At 42.0% G+C, this 25159-nt stretch overlaps 1 protein-coding gene across 1 annotated transcript in view; it reads left to right on the forward strand.

Annotated features, from left to right (window-relative positions):
* The window catches only part of LOC117043603 (kelch-like protein 32), a 66535-nt gene that overhangs the window by 16767 nt on the left and 24609 nt on the right, over positions 1–25159 (forward strand). Inside the window, 3 exon segments of the mRNA XM_033143461.1 lie at positions 6358–6465; positions 12030–12128; positions 24220–24435. Coding sequence (XP_032999352.1) covers positions 6358–6465; positions 12030–12128; positions 24220–24435 — 423 coding nt within the window.

Raw genomic sequence — 25159 nt, forward strand, 5'->3', positions numbered from 1 at the left:
ACGAGGGCCATGTAAGTAGAGGTACCACTGTATTTACTAAATGGGGTGTGTACACAGTTGTTGGCAGTGGGTGTGAGTCTAGGGCACCCTGTTCCACACTTAACCCAGTCTATTTTATTTTAACTACTTTGTATCTCATTGAGATCATATTTCGAGTTAACTTACAATGTATGCATTGTGAAGTTCTGGTTCAATAGTAGTTTTCCAATTTAAAGCATTAAGATCTGTTTTGTTTTTTAACTTCTCTTAAGGCCTGAAAAGGCAAGTGATCTGGAAGACTGCAAGAAGACATGCAGTTGTCTTCCCTAGTTTTATTTATGACACTTATTTCCTTCAGTAAAATTTGTAAGTTGAATCCTAAAAAGCATAGTTTTGGACTCATTAGGAAAAAAAAACACACCAAAATGTAAAGTGGGGCACCATGCTTGTTAGAACTAACCAAAATGTGACAAGCAAATTTCAAGTGCTGCAGAGCTAGTCATCAGGCTGGATGAACTGGGCGATGTGAAATGCTGACGTGATGTCAAAGCAGATATGGGGAACCTTTGGCCCTCCAGATGTTGCTGAATTATAGTTCCCATTGTCCCAGACCATTGTTCATGCTTGCTGAGGCTGGTGGAGGGTTGTAGTTCAGTAACATCTGGAGAGACAAAGATTTCCCCAAAAAAGCAACAGACTCCCCAGTTATAACAGTGTTAGGAAAGGAACACAAGATGTAATAATACCGCTTTATTCTGCTTTGGTCAGACCACACCTGTGTTCAGTTTTGGGTGCCACAATTTAAGAAGAATGTGTTCAGAGGAGGGCAACCAAGACAATCAAGTGTCTGAAAACTAAGCATTATAAGGAACGGTTGAGGAAGTTGGGTATGTTTAGTCCTGGATAAGAGGAGACTGAGAGGATATATGATAGCCATCTTCAAATATCTAAAGGGATGTCACCTGGAAGATGGAACAAGCTTGTTTTTCCTGCTCCAGAGGGTAGGACCTGAACCAATGGCTTCAAGTCACAAGGGATTCTGACTAAACACCAGGAAGAACTTTATGATGGTAAGAGGTGATGCAGACCTCCTCAGATGGTGATGGACTCTCCTTCCTTGGAGGTTTTTAAGCAGAGGTTGGATGGCCATCTATCATGGATGCTTTAGTTGAGATTCCTGCATTGTAGGGGGTTGAACTAGATGATCCCCTCAGGGTTCCTTCCAACTCCACAATTATATTCTAGTATTCATTCTGTAGACTTAATTTAATTGGCTACTGCTAGATGGTTGACAGATTTCAGGTTGTGCTGTTAGCTGCTTGGACAAATAAATTGTGGCTGATTCCTGGCTTATAAAAAGCAAACCTAATAGATCTTTCTCCAGCACTAAATAGATCACACATGGTAGTCTTCTGTTAGCAAAGCTGAGATTAATTGTAGGTGGTACACTAGGTAAAAGCAGCTTGAAAGTTTTCTTTGAAAATACAACCTTTTTTTTGGAAGGGTGGTACTGTGGTTAGAGGCTGTTGACAAGATTACAGTTTTTTACTATAATTTTGGAGACAAGGTAGATTTGCACGCCTCCAGAAGTAGTAATGCTTCCAGATCCCAAATATTCTCCTGGGATTGCCAGGTAGCTGTGGTAGGCAGGAATGTGTTCCACCGACTTTGCCTTAAGATGCCAATCGTTTCCTGGAGAAACTAGACTTGGTCTCAATCATTCAGGTGCTTTGTCACCTCAGACTAGACTAATGTAATGTGGTCTGCTTGGGGTTGATCTCGAAGAACAATCGGTTTCATATGGTTCAAAATATAGGTGGAAGGTGTCAGGTTACAACTTTTTGAAAACCCTTTTCACTGGGTTTCTGGGCTCAATTCAAGGTGCTGTTTTTGTGCTTTTAAAGCACTAAGTAGTCGGGGATCAGATTAAAAATCAAATACTGGTATTTACAGAATCTCGCTCCTTCCTTCCCAGCAACTCCCCACCCCCCACCCCAAGACCCTTCTTCAGATCCTACTGTGATCAGTATTTGGGTACCTGTAATGGGGCCTTTTCAGCAATGATTTCCCCAAGATTGGTACACCTGTTTCTTCCACTTCTTGTTCTTAGGTGGGTGGTGAAGATTTTTATTTAAGTGGATGCTCTCAGAACTGCTGCTGTTGTGTTAGTTTGTTGTTCTAGTCTGGTTAGTGTAGTGCTGGTTTTAAATATGTGGTTGTTGTTGTTGTTGTTGGATGTGATTTGACAGCTGAATACTTTTACAGAAAGGAGGAGTAAAATAATAATAGGAGCTGGAGGAGACTCTTGAGAGTTCCATGGACTGCAAGAAGTTCAAACCTATCCATCCTTAAAGAAACCAGCCCTGAGTGCTCACTGCAAGGACAGATCCTGAAGCTGAGGCTCCAATACTTTGGCCACCTCATGAGAAGAGAAGACTCCCTGGAAAAGACCCTGATGTTGGGAAAGATGGAGAGCACAAGGAGAAGGGGACGACAGAGGACGAAGATGGTTGGACAGTGTTCTCGAAGCTACCAACATGAGTCTGACCAAACTGTGGGAGGCAGTGGAAGATGGGAGTGCCTGGCGTGCTCTGGCCCATGGGGTCACGAAGAGTCGGACACGACTAAATTACTAAACAACAACAACAACAATGTCCTGGAAAATATATGGAATCTTGGGTTGAGGCAGTGAGCTGTGATCTTGGCAAGAATTCAGAGCACTCAAATGACTAGTCATGGGGCTGGCAGGCAGAATCGCCATATGTTGCCTTCATCATGCCAGTTGGCATTTTAAATGTTTGCCTGAACTCTGCTTATGCCTCCGTGCTGATCTTTCACTTACAAGAAGTGGTGTGGGAGTAGTTCCACTGTGGCTTCTTCACAATCTGTTCGATAACTGTGTGCATGAGTGAATTTTGTGGGTGGGGATGAAGGCATCATCTTGCAAATATTGCCTGGCCAAGTACAAAGGAGAATCTTAGTATATAAAAAGGAACCCTATCAGTGACATGCCTCCATGGTTTGTTCACACACGTTGTGCAGAGAAGAAATCACGAGGAATGGCTTACCAATGAGTGTGTATCTGAGAATGAATAGAACATGACTTTCGCCCAACGTCTTTCTTACTTCTTCTCAAAGGGGTCAAGGTTTTGAGTGCATGGGGGTCATCTTGTGTTATTGAAAGCCTAAAAAATTAAGCAAATAAATAAAAACTCACATCACAGCAGAAAGGGCAGTAAAACTTACCTTTCCCCAAACGTAAGTATTTTTAGGTTTTAAAATTTAAAAAATTATATCCTGCTTTTAAATAACTTCCTACGCAAAGCAGCTTACAAGCTCCAATGAAAACCAACTCCACCTGACAATGAAATACAAAAATGTACATAAATTTATGTACATAAATAGAATATAGGACATTAAACAGATCATAAAACAGTATTAAAGCATTGAAGCCAACAAGAATTAAACATAACAGAAATAACATAGATGAATATGGAAAGCCTTGGGAGAAGAGATAAAGTTTTCAGCAAATGTCAAAAACAGCTGGAGCTTGCTTCACTGCTAAGGGAATAGAATTCGAGAAAACTGGTGCCATAATGCTAAAAGTTCATTGTTGAGTCACAACATATTTTGGTTGCAAAAATGTGTGCTAACTGTTTGCCTGAACCTAGCCAATGCCGCAATACTGATCATTCCCTTAGCAGTGAATGGTCTTTGGGGTATGTTGCCACTGTTTTGAGTTTAATTGGAAAAGGGGAAAAATTGCAGAGTATTTGGGAATTGGATCTGCCTTTGCATGGTTCTATTTCAGCTGCAGTCAGAATGGAATGCTAATGTTGCATCTCAGTATACAGATTTTACATAGCAAATACCTTTGCTATTCACTGTTGGGTTACATCACTTTCATTTTTGTTTGCTTTTCCTTCCCCCCTCCTCCTCCTCCTCCTTGTCCTCATATCTGGAAATACATCCCAGGCCCCACTCACTATTCATCTCATTTCCCCTGATTCCCCCACCCCCATTTTCTGCCTCCCTGTAGCTTTTTGGGAGGATTTCAGTGTGATGCTATGGCAATCATTCTATAAGCAGAAACTTTTCAGTTTGCCAGATGCAACAATCCCCACTCTCTGCCTCCTGTGTGTTGCTCTGGGGCTGCTCCTGAGAGGTCGTCTTATACATATGGGGGCATCTTATACATGGAAAAATACAGTAATATTTTAAAAATTGCACACTCCCCACCCCCCGGCAAAAGTGGTCTGTTTTGTCTACGGAATATACTAGTGTTGAAAAGTTCACTGATCTTCAAGTTAGAATACAGATTTAATCAGGGACATTTCTGTGTATTCATATAATTCAGAAAACTGTTTGGCTGTAATTAACAATGATATATCATCAGTAATGTACAAGGAACAAAAAGAGGTCACTGAATAGATATCACTGGAGGTTATGAAGTCATTAAATTGTGTTTGCAGATATGGTTTTTATAGCGTTGCTTTGTTTAAAAAAGTGGATGTATCATAAATAGTTGACTTTCTGATGTATTAAAAGTACAGCCCGTATCTTCTGTTTTATGCTGCAAATAGAAAATAATCACCATGTTTCCATTCAGGCTTAAATGGCATGGAATTTAATTAGTAACTACCATTTGCAGTACAGTTGTAAATTGGTTACATAGTGTAGTTGTAATTGTTAATACTTTTAAATGCTTCTGTCACTAATTCATGTTGCCAGGAGGGCCCAATTAGGGTGGCTGAATAAAAAAGAGAGGGCTGGGCTCCTGCACCTTTTTACAACTGAACAGAAGAGGGGGTTTCAGTAGATGTAGCTTGCATTTCACCTACATCTGCTGAAATGTTCTCTTCTGCACAACTATTAAAAGGTGCAGGGCCCTCCCTACTCCCATGTGATTATCTGTGGGAGTGCAGGGAGCTGCTAGAAGGTTTGCAATCCAGCAGGGATTCTAAGGATCTCACATGGGGACTGTATGTGCAGCAGCTGTGGGTTGTATGCCCACAATGACCCTTTTACAAGTCTTACTCTTATTTAACTGAATGATGGGAGCAGGGGCGTCGCTGGGGAGGGGCGGTGGGGGCGGTACGCCCCCAGTGACAGGGTGAAAAGCGGCGGGTGGGGGTGACAAGCGGCGGCCCCTCTTGCCACGCCCACGCGCCGCCGCTCCCTCCCTCACTCAGCAGCACCTGGAAGGGGTGCTTTCCGCTGCTTTTTTTCGGCGGGGGGGGGTCGACCAGCGAGGGAGGGTGTCACGCTTGTCACCCCTCCTCGCTAGTCGATCCCCCCCCGCCGAAAAAACCCGCGGGGGGGCGGGGAAAGGAAGCAGAGCCGGGGCTTGAATGCAGAGCGCCGGCTCTGCTTCTTTTTTCCCCTTTCCGCTGCTTTTTTTTTCGGCGGGGGGGGGGGGTCGACCAGCGAGGGAGGGTGTCACGCTTGTCACCCCTCCTCGCTAGTCGACCCCCCCGCCAAAAAAACCCGCGGGGGGGCGGGGAAAGGAAGCAGAGCCGGGGCTTGAATGCAGAGCGCCGGCTCTGCTTCTTTTTTCCCCTTTCCGCTGCTTTTTTTTCGGCGGGGGGGTCGACCAGCGAGGGAGGGTGTCACGCTTGTCACGCCCTCCTCGCTAGTCGACCCCCCCCGCCGAAAAAAACCCGCGGGGGGCGGGGAAAGGAAGCAGAGCCTGGGCTTGAATGCAGAGCGCCGGCTCTGCTTCTTTTTTCCCCTTTCCGCCGCTTTTTTTTCGGCGGGGGGGGGGTCGACTAGCGAGGAGGGTGTCACGCTTGTCACGCCCTCCTCGCTAGTCGACCCCCCCTGCTGAAAAAAAGCCTCGGAAAGGGGGAAATTCCCCCTTTCTGCACCCACGTGCGTCGTGACGTCATGATGACGTCGCGACGCACGCGTCGTGCCCCTCCCCCAGGGGGGTTCCTCTGCGCTGCCGCCGCCCCCAGCAGCGCAGAGGCTAGCAACGCCACTGGATGGGAGTAAAAATGCTTGCTGCAATACTGTTTTGTTATCCTCTTACTGATGGTTGGGGTAGGGTGTTTAAGGTTGAGAGATGGAGTGAGACTTGCCCAAGACCACAGAATGATTTGGAGGGTGTTGGGGGGGGGAGGGTATTGCTTTTCAGTTGGAAGGGTCCAAACACAGTAGTTTTTCTGAAAGATCAGAGGCTTGTCATGTATATTTGGTTATGAAATGAAACCAGTATAGATTACCTTCAGAATAAATTGCATACTGATTAATGACTGCAGTATTACTAGCTATCTTAATTAGGGAACAGCAAAGCAGCAACAAAAGTCCCTTATGTTTAATAGGAAATCCAAGTTTGATCAATGTAATGTAGAAATTTCTTTTCTTTTCTTTTCTTAGGCGATGTTTAGCCTTTGTATGGTTGAAAGTGGCGCAGAGGAGGTGAATTTGCATGGCATCACAAGCATAGGCTTAAAGCAAGCTCTGGACTTCGCGTACACTGGACAGGTATAGTACTAACATTCTTAAAAGGCATATAAAACAGACTGGGTCACCTTAGAATAGACGGCACTGGGATGCTACCATGGCAACTGGCTTATGTGGCCTTGCACCTGTTGGCTTATCTCATGCATGGGGTGATTTATGCTCATGAAGGAGATTAAACCCTTCCTCCATGTCCAGTTTCTCCAACAGGTTTGTATTTCAATTCCAGATCAACACACTTTCAGGGAGGATGTAAAAACACATTGGCCAGAATCGAAAGAACTGCACAGCTTTCTACTTCTGTCTACAGGGGACTCGGAAAGAGCAGTCCTTCATGCCACATTGCAAAGCACTTTAGAAATTGATGTGATTTTCAGATGCAGCTGAGATAGCAGTATCTGGATGATGGGGGATACCAATAAAAATAAGAACAAAGACAACCCAATAACCCCCCCTTCCACGTCACATTTAAAAGGGCATTGGCTGTTGATCTTAATACTCAGGGGGTCTGTAGTAAAATAGAGTCTTTCAGATATTCGGGGATTAAGGGCTAAGTGAAATAGGCTGGCCTTTGAAAAATTCAGTTATAATCATACTCACCTTGAGCACATTTTAACATAAGTAAAATGTGCAGTCCCATGTAATCAACTGGAGTTGTGCCTTTTAAAAGACACATTTTGTTTGTTAGGGATATGTATTGTATTATTGTAACCATGTGTGCCAAGAGCCCAGGAGGTTTTTCTACATTTTCTGGAATGCCTTCCCTGAGAGACAGCTCTTTCAAATGTTAGTAGCTGCTGTCAGAGCAGTGAGAAGCCTGTGTGCCCATGAGGTGACTCAAAACCATTGAAGTGTTAATAGTGAAGATTTCAAAGTATTGCGTGGGTGTAAGGCAGAAATGCTGTTAGCAAATAATTGGATTTGTGTGTGTGCCTCCTACACACTGCTCTGAAAACTCTTAGTCACAATAGGTTTTGGTCCATCAGTACAGTATTACCAAGGGAATAGGATATTTTCTTTCTGAAGCAGAATTTCCAGTGCCTACCACTCCCACCAGTAAATAGAAAGCTCTTTTCACAACAACCCTTCCTGAGATAAAAAAAATTATAATGCTTTGCTCATAGCAAACATGAGCCTTGTACTGTCCAATATCCTACTCTTCTGTCTCAACTAGGGGAAGGGAAAAGGGGATGCCTCATTTATTATCCTTGTTATTTTCCAATATATGTTTTGTTCTTGTTTTGATGATGATGAAGCCATTCTGTAACCCCGTCTTCATTAACTTTACATGGAGGTAAACCATTATAAATTTAACAGGACATGCTGAGTAGTGAGTTTATACATACTGATTGAAATACCAAACATGCTGAGGAAACCACCTGAAAATGCTGTCATATTGTAACTTGCAAATGGGCAGTGGTCTGGCCAGCTGGCTTTTTGAGAGTTAGGGCTCATCCAGACTTCCATTTGTGCCACATTTCTAGGCACAGGTTAGGGCTTTAAAGGTCTGTGTAGCCAGAGCTTAATAAATACTCAACTGGGGTGCACTTTAGTCTAGGGCTGGCCCTGTATATGTGAACATTATAGGTACTTAGAATCATCATGTTGGAAGGGACCCTGAGGATCATCTAGTAGTTCATCCCTCTGCAATGTAGGACCATGCAGCTGTGCCTTATGGGAATCAAACCTACAACTTTGGAATTATCAGCACCATGCTCTAACCAACTGAGCTATATATGACAGGTCCTCTGCAGAGAGGTAAATGAAGACAGTCTCAGCATTGGGAAACACATTCAAGTCCAGACTCAGCTATAAAGCTCACTGGATGACCTTGGGCCAGTCACTTTCTTTCAGCCTAACTTATCTGACAGGTTTCTTACCAGGATGGAATAATGATGACATGGGAGGTATGTGGGAAGAGTGATAGAGAGAAGACTACAATCCTATACAACAGTTGTGGGGAACCTTTGGCCTTCCAGTGTTGCTGAACTACGACTCCCATCAGCCACAGCAAGCATGGCCTAGTGGCCAGGGATGATGGGAGTTGCAGTTCAGCAACATTTGGAGTGCCAAAGGGTCCCCCACATGATAGCAAGTCCCAAAGAAATCTATGGGACATACTACTGAGTAGACATCTCTAGGATAATTAATGTAAATGACCTCTGTTAATGCCCCACAGAGTGCAGTACTTGGTATGCTACAGGAGACTTGCTCATTTGTTGTGTGAGCCCTCTGGTTCATCATCTTAGTAAACCATGTTGGATTGTGTTGTATGTGAAACAATTTATCAAATAGGTAATACTTTGATTAAATAGGTAATGCATTCGATCTCCTTAAAATATGTGTCCTGTTATTTCTCAGTTTCATTTATTTCTTTGAACAACAGGAAAGTGGAACTTTCCCTTTCTGTATAAAGTGGGTGTCTTGAGACCTCTAGTGAAAACAGTTGGTGTTGCAGGGTTGGATATTAAAATGGAAACAGGAAATCTGTGTGGAAATACTTCATTATTCCTGTTCAACAGAAGCAGTATTCATTAGAAATGATTGTTAGACACTCACTTATAAGGTTATGGGAAATTCTCGATACAAAAATATTCATCTCCCTATGAATTATATAATAATTTTTAGCAATTATATTTAGGATACTGTCTAGAGCTACTAGCCCATGTTTTAAAGTGTACTGTATATTAAGTTATGATGTCAGGTTATGTTTTGAATCTGTATTTAGTTTTTTAGCAGTCACTGCATAAGATTTAGTGCAGTCCTTTTATATTTAGCTAGTTGTTTTCTTAACTTGATCTAAGTTTGTTTATCTAATACTTTTCATGAGGTACTGTTGATGGCTGCTGCATTTGACCAAAGATCAGGCTTGCAGTTGGGTAGTGACTGAGCCAACCTTGATATTGAAAGCGCCTGTTGAATGTTATGCCTTTTGCCAGCTAAACCTAGTGCACCAGCTACAACAGAAGTAGCCAACGTGGTTCCTTCCAGAGGGTGTTGGTCTCCAACTTCTATCAGTACCAGCTGGTATGGCCAATGGCCAGGGCTGATGAGAGTCCAGTAACATCTGAAAAGGCACCATGTTGACTACCCCAGAGCTACAACTTCTCCAGGACAGAGATAGCTTATCAGAATGATCCATAGGCTATTAATTCTAGGTAGGTTACCACAGTGCATTATATGCAGGGATTCCTTTGACATCTCATAAACTTATTTTAGTTCAGAACCCAGCTGTCTGGTTCCTCCCTGGCACTTGTGTTATATAACATATGTGACCTGATCGCCGAATAGAGAGACAAACAGAGAAGCTGGGTTGAACTAGGGGCACTTCAGTTATGAGTAAAACCCATAAAAAATCATATTGTGGGAAAACATTATTGCAGGAGCAAACCTGAACCTGAACAACAGCAGTCACTGGGGAGACCAGAACTCCTGCCTGCAGGAAGGGGAGGCAAGGCTGTCCAGCCTGCCTCACATTCCCAGGTCACCCCATGAAAGTGAGTAGGAAGAAGAAGAAGAAGAGGAGTTTGGATTTGATATCCCGCTTTTCACTACCCGAAGGAGTCTCAAAGCGGCTAACATTCTCCTTTCCCTTCTTCCCCCACAACAAACACTCTGTGAGGTGAGTGGGGCTGAGAGACTTCAAAGAAGTGTGACTAGCCCAAGGTCACCCAGCAGCTGCATGTGGAGGAGCGGAGACACAAACCCGGTTCCCCAGATTACAAGTCTACCACTCTTAACCACCACACCACACTGGCTCGGCTCTCACACTGGAAGGCTTGTGCTGCTCCATTCCCCACCCACTCAAGGCCCCATAGCTTTGGTCAGATGAAGCCTCAAGGCCCCTATCCTACCACAGAGATGCAGAGCCCAGAGTGTAAGCCATGGGGGCAGCCCATCACCCAGAAAGGTGCCTAAAGGGGATCACCAGGTTAAAATGCAACTACTTTCCTTCCTAAACCGCCAAAATTGACCAAACTGAAGACCAGATTAGCCTAATTAACAGTACAGCAGACCATCTGATGTCTAGCACCCAGCTATTCAGTATGGAATAGGCAAAACAAAACCCTGCAAGCAGGTGGATCAGCCATAAATTCACACGGAGAGACAGGGAGGGAGGGTGGTGGGTGCTGCTGCCAGGAAAAGAAGAGAGAGGTGGCAGCACAGCACTTAAATGACAGCCTGCCTCTACCCCACTCTCAAACATGTGACTGACACAAGAGAGTCAGACAGGCTGTCTCCTTCAGCCTGAACAGGCCACAGATTTGCCCCCTAGCTGGTACCAAGGCAGAATGGGCAGCGGAATGCAACAGCTTCACTTGCTAGTTTCCTTTTAAGCACAAGAGCTGGTTTTATATGGCTTGGGATCTGGAGGCCTGAAGAAGCCTTTCCCAAATATACCTGTCCATGTACTGAGGATCAGTGCCCTACCCTCTTCAGTTATGTCATTTGTGGTTATTGTTAACATTTCATTAACTATGGCATTTCTCCCCAGAAAGGCTCACCTGGTGCCTATGCTGATATTTCAGTGTCAGGTGAAGAAGGTTTTATTTTCCTAGCTTTACTTACTAAATCCAAAGGTCTGGTTCACACATGGTTCCATGCAGCAGCAAGGAGAACACAAGTAGATTACTCGTGGGTGCAAAATACACAATATAGCTTCAAGTATGCAGTCTGAACTTGGATGAAGTTCAGATACATCCGTCCTGGTGGATTACATGGCTGGAAGGGAGGAGTGAGGAACAGGAAGAGAAGCAGCTTCACTTCCACGTGGAAAAGAGGCTGAATCTAGGAATAGAGCTCAATGGTCATAACCCCTTCATGCACTAACTAGCACTCATGCACAGTTATGCTTGACTGTAATTTCCCACAACAATTACTTAAAATGTGTTACGTTCACACACACACCCCTCTCTGTTTGTTTGTTGGTTGGTTGGTTGGTTTGTGGTCCTTACTAGCTCAGTTGCTGATCTCAAAGCTGCTAATGTGGAAAGTTTCATGTAGATGACAAAAACTTGGGGGATATCTCTGTGGTAGTGTAAAGTAGCTACATTTGTACAAAGTTAGAAACAAAACAAATAAGTTATCTGTTGAACATTCTAGTGAATATGCACACAAGGTGGACATGTTGACAATATTTGCCTTCTTTTGGTAACTGTGTGATCAGTGTTGATATGTTTGTAGTAGTGTGCAAATCTGGCAGCTTCTGCACAAGGCAAATTAGCCCAATGACTCCCCTCACCATAAGCTGCTGAGAAAACATGGGCTAAACTTAAGTGGGCACCATTCAGCATATTGGTTGTATGAATCTGCTGTAGGGAAATTGTTGTTAATAGGTTAATAGTATTTGCTGGCTACAAAAATAAGTAGCAGTGCTTCTCTCTCCTTCCTGTCTATTGTGAGGAGAAAAAACAGTGCCTGTTAAACCGTTTGTTTGAAAGGGTTTTCAAACAAAATGCAAAACTTTAGATTGTGCACCTGGAGTGTTGTAAGAATTGACAGCTTCAAATATCACATTGAATATTTTGCAGAGCACTTTCAAGGACAAGTTCCTTACAAGTTCTCTTTCTCTTTATTCCCCAATATAGGTACTCTTGGAACCAGGTGTGATTCAAGATGTGCTTGCTGCAGGGAGCCATCTGCAGCTGCTGGAAATGCTTAGTTTGTGTTCTCACTATCTTATCCAGGTAAGGCTAAGGGGCTTGATTCTCCCCTTTATTTGGTTGCACTTAGCTTAATTCTTCAGTCTGTGTTACATGTGTGCATCTTCAGCTATATGACAGGAGGTGACAACTACATGATACCTTGATTATGACTGTGAACTGGACTTCTGTTTAGCCTTTGATCTGTACAGTGGTACCTCGGGTTACATATGCTTCAGGTTACATACTCCGCTAACCCAGAAATAACGCTTCAGGTTAAGAACTTTGCTTCAGGATAAGAACAGAAATCGTGCTCTGGCAGCGCAGTGGGAGGTCCCATTAGCTAAAGTGGTGCTTCAGGTTAAGAACAGTTTCAGGTTAAGAACGGACCTCCGGAACGAATTAAGTACGTAACCAGAGGTACTACTGTACAGGACAGATTTCTTTTGTGAATGAGGAGGCAGGAAATCAGGTACTGTATATGCCCCTGTGTTCTCCAGAGAAGACATGTGTGGCACATGTGACTGCCTTTGAAGATTGTTCAAACACTTCCATTGATGCAGGATATTGCTGTTTAGATTACTAACTGGAACTGGACATTATTATTATTATGTCACTTTACTCATATAAATTTCTCAAAGTGACTTACAAACACAATCAAAATACTAAAACAATTACAATAAACACAATATACCTGTATATACAATATATATATATATCACTATATATAAGGGTCTGGTGACTTCTGTTTCAGTGTATCTAAAGAAGTGTGCATGCACACATAAGCTCATACCAAGAACAAACTTAGTTGGTCTCTAAGGTGCTACTGGAATGAATTTATTTATTTTTGTAATAAACACAAATACATCCATATATATAAAATATACATTATGAGAATGATTCACCTGTGCTATGCCAAATGCTCTGGTTTCCAGTCTGTTTTGTGGTCCAATTCATAGTGCTATGTTACTTTAGACCTTCATGGCTTAGGTGGTGCTTTAAATACCCTGCTCCTATCTCCATCTGTGCACCTTTCTGTCCATTCTTTAGGCCAGGGGTGGCCAACTCTCAAGAGACTGCGATCTACTTTCAGAATTAAAAACTGGCAGTGATCTACCCCCGTTTTTGGGGGGTTGAGCTCAAAGTTGTTGAGCTTTTTAGGGAGGCTAAAAGCCCTGTTTTTTAGGTGTTATTAAAAAAAAGTTTTTTGGGGGGGAGTTAAAGGCAAGGGACAAAGGGGTATAGTCACTCACAGAAAGATTGCTATGGATCAAAATAGCAGCCAGAGAAAGCTCCCTCTTCCCTTCCAGAGATCATACAACAATGGAGGGCGGGGCAAGGGGGCATGGCAGGAGTCAGTTTTAGTGATGCTAAGAAAGGGGAGCCAGAGATCGACCATGATCTACCAAAACCTCGCAGGGATCTACCAGTAGATTGCGATCGACCTGTTGGACATCCCTGCTTTAGGCTAAAGAGGGTCAACATTGCCTATGTACTTTCTGTACAAGTAAACAGCTATATTGCAGGGTTCCTGCAGAGCATTGTTTCAACAACAGGGATCTACCCAAACCTTTTCAGATAAAGACATTTTGGTGCTTAGAATGCAAAGTCATTTTAAAACAGCATTTTTGGGACCGGGAAACTGTTCCTTTTCTGCAAAACATAAAATAAAAAAAGAATCACTGAATTGTAATAGTTCTTTTCTCAGTGCTTTTGTCACAAAAGTGAATGCTTTGCGAAAGGTGGTTCACACAGGATCTGGAGCATTCACTTGTGGGTCTCTGCAACTTCACAAATGATTAGCTTACCCTCACTGCAATCTAATGGTCCCCCCTCTTTCAAAATAAAAGTTACTTACAGGGCTGCCAAAAAGTGAGCAAATGGCTGTCTCAGCCCATCATTTCTATGGCTTTAGGGTGCTGCTTTCCGTCTATTTTTTGCCTACAAATTACTGGGTTGAAGGCAAGAGAAGTACTGTAGAAAAAACAGCACTCATCTTTTCTGATCTATTGCTGCAGTTTGAAGTGGCGAGATAACTGTTCCCCCTTGTGGCGATTCGATCCCCCCCCAACTATATTTGCCATAGGGTTTGTATAGTGTACAGCGAATCTAGAATAACATTAACCAACCCTAACGCTTTTTATTGTTGCTGTTGCATTACTCTTATGAACATCTTGCCTGATGAAAAATATTGAAAAGCTTGGAAGCTTGCCACCATTTTGTGCTTGGTCTCAAGAAAAAAATGTCCATTTGGGATCTTTTAAACCTTCATCACGTCACTCCAGTTTTCTCATTCTAAACGATGTTGATGCTTCTGTATTGCATTTTATGTATAGAGATAAGATTCAGATGCCTTTCCATTCTGTGGCTGCTAGTTTTGCTAGTGGATGAAGGAGCCAATCTGGGTGGGTGAGCTGGGAGGAGTGGATTTTGCCCAGCTTTCCTAGTAAATCCTGTCCCCTGGTATACTGCGGAGCTATGTGCTATTAAATAGGCTGCATGACTGCTAGAGCAGATGGTGAAATCACCACTGCAAAGTTGACCAAGCATGAGTTAGAGCACATAATGGTGCCTACTTAGTGGTGATGAAAACAATGAAGCAGGCCTACTCCATTGGATCATTGAGTAATTGCCTAGTGGAGAGCTTTAGGGTGGTCTGTGGGCTCTTGAGACCTATATTGGTAGATGGAGCCCACCCAGGACACCTCAGAGACCCTTTGTGATTTCCTTGCTGTGTGCTTTGAGGGCAAAGTCACCTGCCTTGGTAGTGAGCTTGATGCCATGGTTGACACAACTTCTAGTAAAGGCTCCATCAAGCCTTTCAATGTGAGAACAGTTTCAGTTCTTGCAGCCTAACAACATGTGCCAAGTGCTTGCAACTATGCGCCCAACCACGTGTCCTCTTGATCCTTGTTATTCATGGCTGATTGAAGCTAGATTTGGGGTGGGGAGATAGGTTGTTTTTAAGTGGGGTGGTGGTGCCTTCCACCCTGAAGGAGACACTAGTGTGGCCACTCCTGAAGATACCATTGTACAAGTGTTTCTCAGCCCCCTGGCTCTTGAGCTATGGGTGCCACAGGACACCATATTGTCTCCAGTGCCGTTTAACATCGAATCATGTTTGGAACCAGTCATTAGGAGATTTGGAGTGAGATATGATCAGTATGCTTATGATGCCCAACTCTATTTCTCTGTGACATCCGAACTGGGCGAACTATTCACAGGTCCAGGGAATTGGCCTGAATGGGGCTGCACTCTTTCTGAAGGAGCAGGTTGTTGTAGACCCAGTCATTGGAATCCCATGTGTTCCTTGGTACCCTTAACCAGCTTCAGCTAATAAGACAGGTACCACCATTCTTAGATTGGTATAATTTAACCATAGGTGTCCATGTATTGGTAACCTGAAGGTTAGATTACTGCATTGCGTTCTATGTGGTATGTAGGTTGGTCTCAAGAATACACCTAATGTAGACAACTAGCTGGCCAGAGAATTAGGAACTGGAAGGTATATAATGTCATGAATTCCTTACAACTTTTGCCGACTCATTAGTTGCTCAGTGTTTTAATTAAGCAACACTGAACTGTGTTGAAGTTTGCTGGATTCCCGAGGGTTTGGTTTTAATCTTGAATTTCTGAATTGAAGAACTAGAAAAATTTGCAGGATTTCTTTTCGCTCCATGCCCCTCTTAGAATGTGGACAGGAATTTATGGTGGCAACAGCTGTAGAGAAGTCCAGTAGAATGACTCTGTGATACTGTGCTGCTGTCTTTATTAAGAGGTAGTAATAATCACAGCAATATGTTCTATTTTTACATTCTGTTATCTGAATTATTACTGGCAGGCAAGGAGAAGTGCTGGAAATTGTTGTGGTTTTTCTTCCCGGGAGCTTTTATTAGCTTGATAGAAAGACTTGATTAGACACTGGGGCTTAGCTTATGATACAACTAAAGTCTATATAGTTAGGCTAATTCATAGTTTAACATGTGCAGGGAATTAATCTTACAAAAGGTGCTGTGCTACAAACCACATGGGCTGGCAGGAGCTTTTGTTAAGCGTTTGCATTCATGCAGTCCTTACAACACTGCAAATAATGTTTTAAAGGCAGGTTGTCCCCCCCACCCCAAGCTTGGCTTTTGAACCTGTGAACAGCTGCTGACTGAAAGGTGCTAGGTTCAGGGGTAGCAACTGTGATGTAGGTCTTGCCCTGTGGCAGTCGCTTAAAGTGGCAGATTTCAAGGAGCACACAATTTTCCTCCTTGTCTGTCATTTTGAAAAGGCAGGGGAACAAGGAATCACAAGGCACTGCCTGTGATGTTTGATCTATGGTGGTGGTGTGGCATTCAGACATCCATCTTGGCACTGCACCTTGATTTCATTCATTCACATATTTGCTGAATGATGACGATGTGTACTATATATATATTTTCATCAATCTTATCACTTAATTTGTGTTTCATTTGTCAAGTGGAACTGGTTGGTACGTGCAAATATTACACGTCCTGTAATTTACCAGCCAGCATTTGAGCAGAGGGGAGTCTCACTTGACTTGGGTTGGGTGGGAAGGTTTTAGGTTTTAAAACATCAAAACCGGTATTATAGATGATTGGGGTATTTTGTTTTGTCTTGAAAGACTGGAATCCCCACAATACTCACCACTAAGCAGTAGGTGGCAGTGTAAGTCCACTTGTTTGAATAAATTAAAGCGTCAGAAAGAACAAAAATGAAAAGAAATTATTTATTTTGCTCCATATTAGTCTTGTGACCTAATCAGTAAAAAAGTCATTATTCACACAACACTGGGCAATATGCATTGTAATTTTTAACAAATAATGGGGAACTGTTAACGGTTTCGCAGGAAATACAGCCCTGTCTTGTGCAGCAATGGTCATTTATCATTGCACTTTGTGAAATCACTCATTTGTTCTAATTTGAATGTAAATGACTCTAAGGTTTTACAAATAAGGTGACAGACTCACATAAATGTAATTGCAGGGTTCATCTCTCTCTCTTTTTATATATCACTCATTAAGTTATGAATTAAATACATCGTATTAAACCAGGGGCATGTCCAATGATGATATTGTAATGGCAAATTACTCTATGCTATTAGAGGTGTATTTTTTATTCATGGACATTAATTTGTCATTAAACGGCATTAGTTTAGCACTTTTATGTGGGATACGTGACCTGAAAGAGGAGACTTGCTTCTCTAATGTGAGAGAATAGGAAATATGAGTACCAGATGCATGTAGCCCTTTTAGCTCTTGGAAAGAAATGGAGGAATATTTTATTTCAGCTTCCCCAGTCCTATCCACCCACATGCACAAAATTTTTAAATTGGTTTTTATCCATGTTAATAGACATCTCTGAAGAATGAGTAGCCTTCATATTTTAAATCTTGTTTCTCATCCACAAGCTACTGAGAAAGGTTAAGATGGGAAAAGAATAAGTTCATCTTCAGATGTCTGTCAGATGCTTGCCGGGTTTTGAGTGATTATTCTTTTCAGCAGCCTAAAATAGAAGTGATAATCTGCTTTGCTTTTAGCAAAGTGGGAAACTTATTAGGTGGGCCCTAGGACTTCTGTGCTCTCTCTCTCTCTCTCTCTCTCTCTCTCTATATATATATATATATATATATATATTCATAAAGTAAAGCCCCAATCAAATATGAAACCTGCACCACAAAAATAAGAACACATGTTCAGAACTTGGAATGAATTAATGAAAAGTACATATGAAATTCGAATAATCTGCTCTTGTTGGCAAGGCCTGGGTTGGTAGAATCCTGTAGTTGGAAGGGGCCCAAGGGTCATCTAGTCCAACCCCCTGCAATGCAGGAATCTCGGTAGGGAGCAGGGAAAGTGTGTCTTAAAGTTGGGTAATCAGGCTGAAGAAATTGGTTCTAAAATGTATCTGCAGGCCATCAAAGCTCTATCGTGCCATTACAGTCAATAAGGTTTTGAAATATTCTGAAGACCCCTGCCTCAAAGAAACAAGCGGGATCTGTGAGTGGAAACAGATTGCCACATGTGAAGTGCCCTAGCTGGTTGCAGCCCTGAGCATGCAAAGGGTGCTATATCTGGAAAGGAAACTTAGGAAAGATGTGGTACAGGATGTGAAATATTGGGAGCGGTAATGGTTTTGGCAGGACTGGTTCTCTCAATCTATGAACCACAGCTAATAGAGCAAAAGTATCGTGTGGACATGCAGGCTTCCTCCTTCCTGTCTCCTGTACCCCACTTTCCTCATCTCCTTTTCAGTCAACTGTGATTAGCATAACACTTGAAACAACGTTAATGATAATGATGGGAGTGTGCAAAGCCAAGTTAAAGATAAGCATGGTTAGTATTAAGGCACATGACTTGACTAGAACGGGGGCGGGGGCATTTTTAGCAGGAGAAATACAGGGAATGGCAGGGGGTAGAGAGGGTTGCCATATTTAAAACAGTGAAAATCTGGACAGAAAAGTTGTTTAAGCTTTTGGGGCAAAATCGAAAAAAAAACCTCCACCCAACCCCTGTATTTGAGCTATTTTGGGGTGTGTGTATGTGTGGCAAAAACAGCACTGCAACATGGGCAGATTTTCCCAGAATTTTTTCTCCATTTTTGCCTGGACACTGCTGCCGACTGCAGTATTTCGGATATGTCTGGACGTATGGCAACCCAACAAAGACCCTGATGTTGGGAAAGATGGAGGACACAAGGAGAAGGGGACGACAGAGGATGAGATGGTTGGACAGTGTTCTTGAAGCTACTAACATGAGTTTGGCCAAACTGCGGGAGGCAGTGGAGGATAGGCGTGCCTGGCGTGCTCTGGTCCATGGGGTCACGAGGAGTCGGACACGACCGAACAACTGAACAACAACAACATGGCAACCCTAGGGATGGGCAGCTTCTCAGTGGTGCCCCCCAGCTGGGAAGTGTTCTCCCTAGAGTGTCTATTATGACATCTTGTCAGCACTGGGCCATGGTCTTTCTGTCTGCCCAGGCCTTTTAAAGTATTTTAATGTTTTTAATATTTTAAATCCTACGTTGAATTGGGCTAATGTTACTTTATCTCATTGGATGTTTCATTTTGTAATTTGATCCATGTTGTGTGCTTCTCAGAAGATTTGGTTAATAGGTGACTAATACATTATTGTTGTATTATTTATCAATGACATGATAGATCTCCTAGGAAATTATCTGCCTAAATACCAGTTGAAGATACCCAAGAACACTTGAGATATTTGCATAAATCCTAATTATGTCAATGAGGTTTGTAGAGGAGTTCCATGGTCGCTTTTTGCCGCATAAAGTATACCTACCTTTGTGGATATTATGCTGCAATAGATGTGAGTGTGCAATTAAGCCTCTGCAGGGTTAATACAGCTGTGGTGTGGCAAATGATATAAAATGCTGGGAATTGTAGTGATTTTGAAAGGGACTGGTTTTCTTATATATATGTTGATCCGCCAAATCATAGACAACCTAAGGTGTAGATAGTGTTTGATTCAAATAAAAATCTGGCATTTAATACAGGATGGATGTTGGTTTGCCAAGTGCGCTCTGTCTTTCTCTCTGCGTGTGTTTGTGTGTATTTGGGGGAGGAGGAGGTTAGATAGGATTTTATATATGGTTTCCACGTAATTTTAGTATATTACCTGTTTCTCATTATCCAGTATCTATTGTCATAAAATGCAACCAGATAAAGATAAAACCCATCTCTTTATTGCTGTTCAGATATGTGTACAAGCTCTGTACCTCTAGCCGGTAGTTTGCAATATATACACTTTTTGATATTTTAAATTGAATTATCGTTTCATCTTGGAACTGATGGAGGGAGGGGCAAAATCACCTTCAGTGCATCGTGTTTGCGTATAGGAAGGGCTGGTGGTATATGGATGGGAAAATGACATAATACCTTGATTTATAATTATTCTGTAATCCAAAACTAAAGCAGGTGGAGTAACAACTGGGTATGATGCCTTGGATATTAATGGCTTGGCTGAGCGATGGAATTTCTAAAGCTGTATACACTTTTTCCTGTCTTAATTATGCATTCATTAGAAGCTTTTATACCCAACAGAATAAAGTAAATATTTTTTGATCTCTGTAGTGTGCTCCCAGATTGTAGATTTGCACAGCAGGGTCTTGATAATCTGAATAAATTGTATTTCCCTAAGGAGTTTATCTTTCAAATAAGGTCATAAAGAAATGCAGTCTCTCCCCTTAGTTCTCCTTGTGTTTTTATTTCCTTTTTATAGCACAGCACACAGGAACAGAGGTATATTGTACTCTGCTGTGTACTTGGTTGTGATTTACTCTCATTTATCAGCCTCTTACTTACATACATCCTTTCTACGGCACATGCAGTGCTTTTCTTAAACATATAAAGAAAAACAAGTGATATGAAATAATACTAAAATAGAATGTTGATGAGTATTTTCTTTTACACTTACAGGTAGGTAGCCGTGTTGGTCTGCCATAGTCAAAACAAAATAATAAAAAAACTTCCAGTAGCACCTTAGAGACCAACTAAGTTTGTTCTTGGTATGAGCTTTCGTGTGCATGCGCACTTCTTCAGATACACTGAAACAGAAGTCACCAGACCCTTGTATATAGTGAGAGTGGGGAGGGGTATTACTCAGAAGGGTGGTGGGAATGGGTGATAGGTGTGGAAAACCTGTTGACGACTGTTAACGACTGCAATTAGTCTTACAGGAAAAAGCAAGGGGTGAGAAGGAAGGAATTTTCCTATACACTGTAGTTGATGTCTCTTTTGCCATACATAATGTGTGTGTTGAGAGCCATAGGTACAATATAATTTGCAGCTGTGTGAACCATACAAATTCACGGGACTCATATATATCATTTATTAGGGGTGTGGACACTTTGGAAAAATATCCTGCAAGCTCTCTTGCAATAGTTCTGCTAACCTAATGCAATAAGATTTTTAAGTGCACGCTCATGGTTTAAACCTTTCTGCAACCCAATCCTGTTCAGGTTTACTTTAAAGTAACCCCCTCTGAATTTAGCTGCATTTTTTTTTTGATCAATGATAAATATTTGTAAGCTTCACTTATTTTTAAATGGTATATAGGCTTACACACATGCTTAACTTTCCAGTTTGAAATGAGTAGGTTTAAGCATGCTTCGGCTGGGTTGTGCCATTTGAATGTGCATCAGTAGAGCAACATTTAGTATTGTCATTCTCCTCCTTAGTTATGTGCCCCGTTTTCTTACAGAGGTACCCAATAACTAATAGTGATATAATTTATTGCAGCCTGCAGGAAACCTGGCTACCATTGGTGGCTAAGAATTGATGATTGGCAGTGGGCCTATAAATTATTCGTCTGGCCTACAAGAGAGATCTGGGTGTCTGGTAGGCTAGTGCAACACTTGAGGACAAGTTGAAGGAAACTGCGCTCACCTGAGTTCTCTGTAGTATCACAAACCTATATGAGATCAGGTTATGGGAGTAACAAAATAGAAAACAGAGGATGGGGAAGCCAACCAGGGATTGTCAACATTATTCGTTAGTGTGTACCTCTGAATTTGCAGGCAAGCACAAAAGTTGAATAGAGCTATGTTGATGGTATACATTATATAGAATAATAAATAAATAGTTTGGCGGTCCAGACTTTCGCATGTGTATGTGGACATTCACTGGACTTCAATGCAACATATATAATAATAAAATGGTAAAACATTTGAAAGTGAAATTGCTATCACAAGCTATGGTCAGTTCTGGATTGTTCCTAACAACTATAATTGCATTTCTAAACTGAATTTTTTTTAGTAGATGTCTTAAAAAATACTACTGTTCCTATAACATTTTTGTTTTGAAATGTATTCCAAGGAGGCAGTTTAGATTGCTATGTTTCAGATAACTGCCTTAATGTATTTTTAGGGGGGGTGGGCACCAAAAGAAGATAAAAAGTTCAACTCCTGCAGACAATTCCTGTACTTTTGTCATGTCATTATGCTTCCAAAAGCCCTATCGCTGATTGGAAGGTGGGTTATCTGATCAGTAATATACATCTCACAATCTCAGCATGACATTTTTTGGCATGCAGCTTCATCAGCTGGGTAGCAGTGTATCGCAGTGTATAATTTTAAGCTGAAGAAGTGATTGGTATTACAATGGGGTGAATTTTGTTGGAGGAGGCTGATATACTTAGCTTCCTTGACTGTGGAATTCAGAACTAAAGTTCTTGTATCCTGAGTGGGCAAGGACTTGGTGCTGTTTAAAATAATACCGTGGGACAAAGTTTGAGATCCTTAAAAGCTCCACATTCAAGTTGTTTATCAGATTGACCATATGTAGAAGAGAGGTAGCTTATAGCTGCAGTCCAGTGGTTAAAACAGTGGTTAAAAAAGCAGGACTACAACTCCCATCATCCCTGACCATTGATCTTGCTAGCTAGGGATGATGGGAGTTGTAGTCCAACAACACCCGGGGCCCTAGTTTGAGAAACACGGAGTGAAAGCATAGGTTATAGAGAAGTCAGTATGGAACAGTGAACTTGGGAGGCATGGGTTCAAATCTTTACACAGCCTGTCACTATATTGTGGCCTGATTTTCCTACAGGGTTACTGTAAGAATAACAGTATAGAATGCCAGTATAGAAAATATGGGGAGTGCTTGTGATAGCTAATATCAATATTTTTTTTATTTTCACACTGGCAAGGGTTTGAAGAGCTGCATTAGGTGAGCCCAAGGACTTGGCTCTTCCCATTTGATATTTTTAACACTTCAGACGGTAGATTCCAATCTACTTTTGAAACTCTCCTGAATTTCCAGAAGCCTTGTATGGGGTGCACTGTTAAAGAAACACAAATTTATTTTGAAATAAGAGAAGGGCTTCTTCATCTGAAGTCATCTCCCATACTTAAAAAAATAATATTGAGAACCACAATTATTTACTTGAATCAAATAAAAAAACCAGCAAACAAATACCGGTAACTCCAGACAAAAGAAAAGACCCAGCAACTGCAATGGGGTGACAGCATAATATTTTTTCTCATTATGGGTCTCATCACCATTATCTTAGTTATCAAAAGGATCTGACATCTTAAACAACATCAACTGATAATTCTCTGAACACTTGAAACCATTATTTTTTCCCCACATTTCAGCCTTGTACTTTGAGTCATGTTAGCAAGTTGTTTTTCAAGTTACGGCATTGTGATATGGTATCCCAAAATCTCAATATCTGTGGGCACTCCACCAGAGATGAATATATGTGCCCTGCTGGCTATAACTTCTTCAAACCCTAGCACTAGGCCTCTCCAAAAACTGGGGACATTGTACCTAGCTGATATATTAAATCTCATCAGGGCATGATACCATATGTGGATTGTTTTTAATTTATTTTCTCTGAAACAGAGCCATTTCATCTTCCAGATGCTCTTTCAGGGGCTAGGTGGAATTTTTTCTCCTATAACTCTGTTCTAAACCACCCTAAGAAAGACCAGGTTTCCTGAGGGATCTTTTGCTAATGTAGAGTAAAGGTAAAGGTACCCCTGACCATTAGGTCCAGTTGCGGACGACTCTGGGGTTGCGGCGCTCATCTCACTTTACTGGCCGAGGGAGCTGGTGTACAGCGTCCGGGTCATGTGGCTAGCATGGCTAAGCCGCTTCTGGCAAACCAGAGCAGTGCACGGAAATGGCGTTTACCTTCCCGCCAGAGCTGTACCTATTTATCAACTTGCACTTTGACGTGCTTTCAAACTGCCAGCTGGGCAGGAGCAGGGACAGAGCAAAGGGAACTCACCATGTTGCAGGGATTCAAACCACTGAACCCCCTCAAATCATCTTCACCCAAAGCTAAGGCCTCCCTGTTACAAAAGAAATTTGATTGGTTTACACACTAGCTTATCTGTCTCTCATTTGTTCTTCTGTGAATCAGCAGATGTTGGTTTAGAAATGCCTAAGTTGGTACTGTACCTTCCCTTTCTAGCCCCTTAACTGTGTCTCTTTGTAGATAAATGAATTATTTCATATGGGAACAAGGTAGGGTTTATTTGGGATTAATTTGGATTACCATGTTTTCTTCCATGCCATAAATATGCAGTGTTTGAACACATTGCAGTTTTTCAGTTCTGCTTGAACTTTGTACTCCTAATTTTTCTTCTTCTTCTATTTGACCAGGAGTTAAATAGCTTTAATTACTTGGACCTATATAAACTTGCTGACCTATTTAACCTCACTTTACTGGAAAAAGCGGTGGTTGACTTCTTGGTGAAACACCTATCTGAGCTACAGAAGAACCACCCAGAAGAAGTCCTGACGCTACCATACTGCCTCATCCGAGAGGTCTTGAAGAGTGACCGACTCACGTCATTGAGCGAAGAACAAATTTGGCAGGTAAAGTGCAAAGATAATTGGAAGTGTGTGTTAAACTGTAGGAGGACTAGTACTGTGGACCCTTGAGCATTACAGAAAAGAAAATGATTAAGAACAAATCACGTTTTTCGTGGAAGCAACAGATGGAAATTATTGATGCACAATCTGACTGTGGCTGTGTACTGAGGAATCCCAACAGTTTGCAGTGGAGTGCTGTTCCAGCAGAACTCATACTTCATGACCAAACCCTGGGGTGGGGGAGAGCTGGGATATAGGAGGCCTATTTTGTGTAATGTCCTAATGCACTGTGTCCATCCATGTGTTCTGAAGGCGACCTCTGTTACATCCTTTGGATACCTCTTAATACATTGGGAAGGATTGCACCCTTGGTTTTCATATCTGCAAAATATGTTGTTTGATCTAAAGAAACTAATTCATTTGGGAGATCACATTCTCTGCTCTGTTGCATAATTGTGTGGTCTAAATTATTAAGATGAGTGACTGTTGAGCTGCCCCTTGTTGTTCAGTGTAATCTGGTTTGCAATGAGACAAAAATACAGTGCCATCCCTGAAATGTGTTTTGCTAAGGAAGAGATACAATATAGATATAGCTATAATGGAAGCCAGAAAATCTAGTGTAAGCATCTTAAACTACAGTAGCACATAGTATAGCTTACTCCTCTTGCATTAGTGTATTATTTCCCCAGTACTAGATTATGCTTACAGTGGTACCTCGTGTTAAGAA

This window comes from Lacerta agilis, chromosome 3 (assembly GCF_009819535.1).
Source record: "Lacerta agilis isolate rLacAgi1 chromosome 3, rLacAgi1.pri, whole genome shotgun sequence".
Classification (NCBI taxonomy): Eukaryota; Metazoa; Chordata; class Lepidosauria; order Squamata; family Lacertidae; genus Lacerta; species Lacerta agilis.